General features: G+C 35.1%; 1 protein-coding gene across 1 annotated transcript in view; it reads left to right on the top strand.

Moving 5' to 3' along the window:
* LOC106681347 (facilitated trehalose transporter Tret1) overlaps nt 1-6,048 on the top strand; it is a 16,821-nt gene that overhangs the window by 6,942 nt on the left and 3,831 nt on the right. Inside the window, exon 2 of the mRNA XM_014421622.2 lies at nt 5,139-5,316. Coding sequence (XP_014277108.1) covers nt 5,139-5,316 — 178 coding nt within the window. The remainder of the gene's footprint in view (nt 1-5,138; nt 5,317-6,048) is intronic.

Consider the following 6,048-nt stretch of genomic DNA (forward strand, 5'->3'; position numbering starts at 1 on the left):
ATTAATTTTATATTTATTAAAAATTTATAAAACAATGTCCTGCAACAGTCTGGGCTTCAGTCTTGGGGTTGAGGTTGGGTTTCCCAGGTTGTAGGTCACTGCTCCTTTAACTGTCGGTAACTGGGAGTGGAACTTCATGAACCGTTTTTTGATATAATCCTCTATTGACTCCATCTGTAATTCGCGATGCAATTGGCTATTTCTTATGAACCAAGGAGCATTTACTGCGATTCTTAGGACTTTATTTTGAAATGACTGTAGTTTTTTCCTTTTCCTGAAGGATGCCGCTCCCCAGACTTCACAGCCGTACATCAGCAGTGGCCTGAGGATTTATTAAATATAAGAATAGTTGTTTATGGTTTTAGTTTGGAATTTCTGTCTAGGATTGGATATATCATTGCTAACCTTGCATAAGTTTGAGTTAATTTGATATTAAATTGTATTATATAAACTTATAAATAATTAGTTTAAATGTTATATCACAAAGAGTAAACATTATGGCTGGGACGCACCCTATCCTGGTTATTTTTATCTTCGATGGGTACTAGTCTTTGTTAATGACACATGCCACACGAGGTTTCTTCACATCCCTTCCAGAACGGTATTAGTTCTATCACTCTAGTTTACAACCGCTTAATTATTGTTCATGTCACACGCCATATAATATAAAGCATGGGAAACTGTCACCCAAGCCTTGGCTCTGTCAATTCGAAATTCTTGGAGATCTCACCCGTAGGATACTCTAGGGCTTACAAATCTATTCTACGACTTCCTATCTTCTCCCACTTCCTGACATGCTAAATAATTAAAGCAGTTTGTTAGATAAGCCGCATTCTCATTCTGACTCTAGAGTTCAAATATAGAAATGAAGCCGAAAAAAAACTCTATGAGACATGTTGTAAATAGAAGTTGGATATATTTTAAATTAGTCTCTGCTCTTCCTTAATATAAAATTTATTTTACTCTACACTGCCATTGAATTCTGTAACTATTTGAATACTTAAATTATATCACGAATTTTTCACATCCTATACATGAGATATTTGGTTGCAAGAAGTATTAGATCTTGTAAAATTTGGAATTAGAGTTTTCGACATAAATATATGTTTTGAGGTCTCGTAAGTCTGAGAATAGCCTTGCTCAAAAACGAAAAGTCATTTGCAGTAATGTTTTATACCATAATAATTATTAACTAGTTAGTTTTTTAGTTTCACTTAACTTATATATTTGAGGCTTTCAGTTGTCTGGATGACTACCTGCATAAAATCTTACTCAGAATTTTCGAGGCAGTTCTGCGCATGCGCTAGCCATTATTCACGTGTCACATCCTGTCTCATATTTTTTTTTTTTTTATAACGAATTATATAAAGTACATCTCTGAATAGCAGTATCAGTAAAAACATTTGTGTTACTATACAGCATCTAGGTGAGTATTCATTTATTTACAAACTTTTGAGCATACTGTGATAACATCCCTGAGAATTAAGGTAACCATTGAAGCTTTTTGTACCTTATCGGCATTTATTCTAGGGCAGACACTGAATGAAGTGGTCCGCGCTGCTCCGTCCATTACATAAAATATTATATTAACTGATAAACATTCTGAAATCTATTTTCCTTATTATTTTTTTAATTAAATCTTCCTACCTTGATCCATCATTGTGAAATGAGATATATTCATATGGTTATTCCAAGTATAAATACCAATAAAAGATCAACAAGCCTATGAAACAGAACTAGAAATTCTCCGGCCAAACAAAAGCACGAAAATCATTACACCATTTTTCACTCAGAACCCGTACGACCTTCTGTCAAATACACAAGATGGAAGCGATTCAGACCCTTAAAGAACCCAAGCCACCACCAATATTTATTTTAAATATTGGTAACTTTCAATTTTTTTTTGTCAGCAACCTAATAAAGTAGTGGACCCAGGTACTTTCGTATGTCGTAGTCGTACCAATGAAACAAAATTAATTCCAACTTGACAGATATCTACAGAAATATATTTAAATATCTTTCCGACACAAAAGCCGACCACCATACTTACCAATTATACTAAGAGAGAGCACTACACCCCTCAACAACGGACGCCACTATAGAATAATTGACGGCAATGGATTATAAGGTACGTCAAATTGTAAATGTTTTTAAGGACAACAAAGGTGAGCGTAGCGCAGCAAATAAAATATCACTACCCCTGTTTTTTCTATATCCAGAGCAATCGCCAGGCGAAGAAAAAATGTATAAGTCATCCGGTTATACTACACCAGAGTAGTAGCGGAAAACCCCTACCACAAATGAACATGCCATGTCATGCACACGAAGCACTATTGCCACTCTTTCCACAGGTACGTTCAGTGTGGCCTAGCCCGAATAATGTAGCAAGCTGAGGCTTGCTACATGAGAGATGCCAGATATACAAAAACTGCTTAACAATTCAGACGTCCCTCATGATCTTTAAAACCTTGAGTTACCTTTGTTAATATGAAAGAAGATACAGGACCGGGAGCACAGTCAAACACAAACTATATCCCTCGATTCACAATCTCAACACCAACAGTCTCATGCCTCCATTTCTCAATCTTCATCCATAAATCAAATTCTCCAAGGCCACTGATCTTACAAACCTCATCGCACCAGAGTTTTTAAGAAATTGAATTTATACTGATCCTGTCCTTCAGTACTTTTTTTAAATATCCTACTAATGCATGTTGGACAGATTCGCTATTTCGGACTCCATCTTGACAAGAGACTTATTTGGAATCACCATACAAGACTTAAACCACAAGAAATTGCTCAAAGCTTTCAATTACTTCCCAAATCACACGCAAATCCATAACTGTACTCAAACAATTCCTAAAATTCCGTAATTCCATTCCTCAGAACACTCTCACACAGAACACTAGTATCCTCTCTCGTCTTCCCCCACTTCGACTACAGATCCTTGGTGTATGGCAGGACTAGAGTTGAGACTGAAGAAACTCATGAATTGCTTCGTAAGATTTATATTTGGGTTCCCAAGGCGCTCTCATGTATCCCGAGTTGAAGTGACTCTATGCAACCCCCAAAGGCAATACCTCCTTGGTGTTTTTCTATTCCAAGTTCTCAAAATCCAAAAACCTACCTATATCCTAGACCTCACTCTTCGTTCATCCATCCACTCATTAAAAACCAGATCCCGTCCTAATGATTTATATATTACCTCCTATAGAACCTCCTTCTTTAGCGAATCCTTCGTCATACATACAACCTCCTTCTGGAATTCTCATCCCATCTCCATTCGCCAGTCCTCATCCATTCTTTCCTTTAAACAACACCTATTCCTCCATTTATTGAAAAACCAAACCTCCACATCTTTGTAATCAAATAAATAGGCAAGTATTGATTAACATTATAAACAGGAGTAAAGCCAATATACCAATGTAATTTCATTCTACTATCTGAAGATTTGTAAACGCTTGCCAGATAAAAATCTCACATATATGAACCATGTATTTATTCTTAGGGGACATATGTCCCAGAATAAGTTTATTTTTTTCATTTCACCGACTTGACAAACGCTCTAAACTTCCCATTCATTACAAAAAACTATTATATACTACGATAAACAGACCAATTTTTGACATACGGTATTGAGCTCTGGGGTTGAATCATACCATTATTTTCCTCCCGTATCCAATCCTTGAACTCCTAATCACGCCACAAACGGACTTTAATGAACTCCTCCACAAAGACCTTAACATCCCTTTCGTTGCAAGTTTCGCCCAAAAATATATATTCGTCCTTTTACTCCAAACTCCTTACCCATCCTAACCCGTTAGCTCTTAACCTCTCATTCTTAACAATCCCCGATAATCCTCCGAGTCGTTTGAAAATAAGATGGCCACGAGACTTTCTAATTTAATTTAATATTTGAAGTACCACCATTGGTTAGTTCCTTTTCAAAAGTATCAAAATTATTATAAAAATTATTTGAAACATTCCTCATATTTTTTTGTACAGTTTAAAAAAATATAGACTGGAATTATTTATCTTTTAAACTATCTGGCCACTGGCTCTCTCCTTTATTTATCGGACTCTACTAGGACAGATAATTGAAGTTCTACTGTTGTGATTTATTCTAAGCAATTCACAATTTTTATTGAACTAAGAAATCAAATTAAATTATACTCCCAATCCTTACAATCCAAAATCTTACGTAAAATCCTTGATGCTTCTTATTACGTTACAAATAAACTCATCCACAAAGACCTTAACATCCCATTCGTTGCAGATTTGGCCCAAAACAGATATGCATCTTTTCATTCCAAACTCCTTACCCATTCTAACCCATTAATTCTTTCATCCTTAACAATACCTGATAATCCTCCGAGGTGTCTGAAAAGAAGATGGCAACAGGACCTTCTAATTTAAATTAATGCTTGAAGTTCCACCAATGGGTGGTTCCTTCTCAAGATTTTCAAGTGTATATGAAACATACAACATATTTACTTATTGTATTTATTATTTTTACAGTTGTAAATTACATTAAAAAAAATAAAAAATCAAATTAAATTATACTCCCTGAAAAGACAGGAAACTGCACGTCGATTTCGACTATTACAGCACTTGCTGGACAAACGGTCTAACCTTCTAATTCATTACAAAAGTCTGATCTACATGACTGTAGGATATACGGAGTTGAGCTTTGGGGCTCCACTAAACCTTCGAATTCCTCTCTTATCCAATCATTGCAATCCAAAATCCTTAATGCTCCTTACTTGGACAAATAAAATCATACATAAAGACCTTAATGTTCCCTATGTAACCGATCTAGCCCGAACCAAATATCATTCCTTCCATTACAAACTCTCTAACAACCCAAACCCACCAGTTTCTAACCTTACTTCCTCTTCCATTCCTGGCAATCCTCCGAGGCGTCTGAGAAAAAGATTGCTACGAGACCAGCTAATGTAAAATGTTATTAGAGTGCTACCAAAGGGTAGTTTCTCTACACAACTGTCACACTCCATTTTAACTGAGATCAAATTTACTAAATGTAGTAAATGGCAATTGTTAATACAGTTGTAAATAGCAATAAATAAATAAATAAACAAAAAAAAATTATGCCCCAATTAATTTGTTCTATTGTGTAGGTACACTAAGCGTTGCCATGATGGCCACCAGCTTCAATTGGATGGAGCCACTGATGCATTACTTCATCTCTCCCGATTCAGAGATCCCGATGAGCAGTACCGACACTTCTTGGCTCCTTTCGTTCGTCGAATTGGGGGAAGTATTGGTAACGGTTCCAGCTGGTATGTTAGCGGACAGGTAAGACTAATTTTGTATCTGCATATCATTAGAACGTGTTGTGTAACTTTAGTTTCCAATAAAGTTTGAACCTTCATAGCATACCTAAAGAATATAGTACAAGAGCCGGGAAGAAAAAAAAGGCAGTTATCTCACCCCAATTTTCGATTACTTCAATGAAAACTACGTATGGTTATTAATCAAAATTGATGAGTCTGCCAAGTATAGGAGGTGGGAATAAAAAATGGTGGCTGCTTTAAAACCTTCTCAAGATATAGCTTTTCAAAAGCAAATTTTCTTAAAAATCTACTGAAATATTAGTAATTAGTTATTTTATTTTAAGAAATCTATATCTCAGGAACTATGTGTCGTACAGATGTCTATTAGCACTCAAATTAAATCTAGTTTAATGGACCTTCACCTTCGTAAGAATAGTAGTTTTCATGATATTTGCTAAAATAAATTGATTTATATTTGTTCAGACAATAAATTTGATTTATGAGAAACTTCATTTCAGAAGCCATTGGACGTACAGATGTCTGCTAGCGCTCAAATTAAAGCTAGTTAAATTTACTAAAAAATAATTAATTATGTTTATCTTTGTAGGAGTAGTAGTTTTTATGATTTTTGAAAAAATATATCTCTAGATATAGCACATATGTCTGCCAACACTCAAAATAAAGGAAATTTAACTTGCTATAAAGTAGTTTATGATACTTATCTTCGTAGGGGTAGTAGTTTTTATGATATTCA

Source organism: Halyomorpha halys, unplaced genomic scaffold (genome assembly GCF_000696795.3).
Source record: "Halyomorpha halys isolate HHAL.00 unplaced genomic scaffold, Hhal_1.1 Scaffold328.1, whole genome shotgun sequence".
Lineage (NCBI taxonomy): Eukaryota > Metazoa > Arthropoda > Insecta > Hemiptera > Pentatomidae > Halyomorpha > Halyomorpha halys.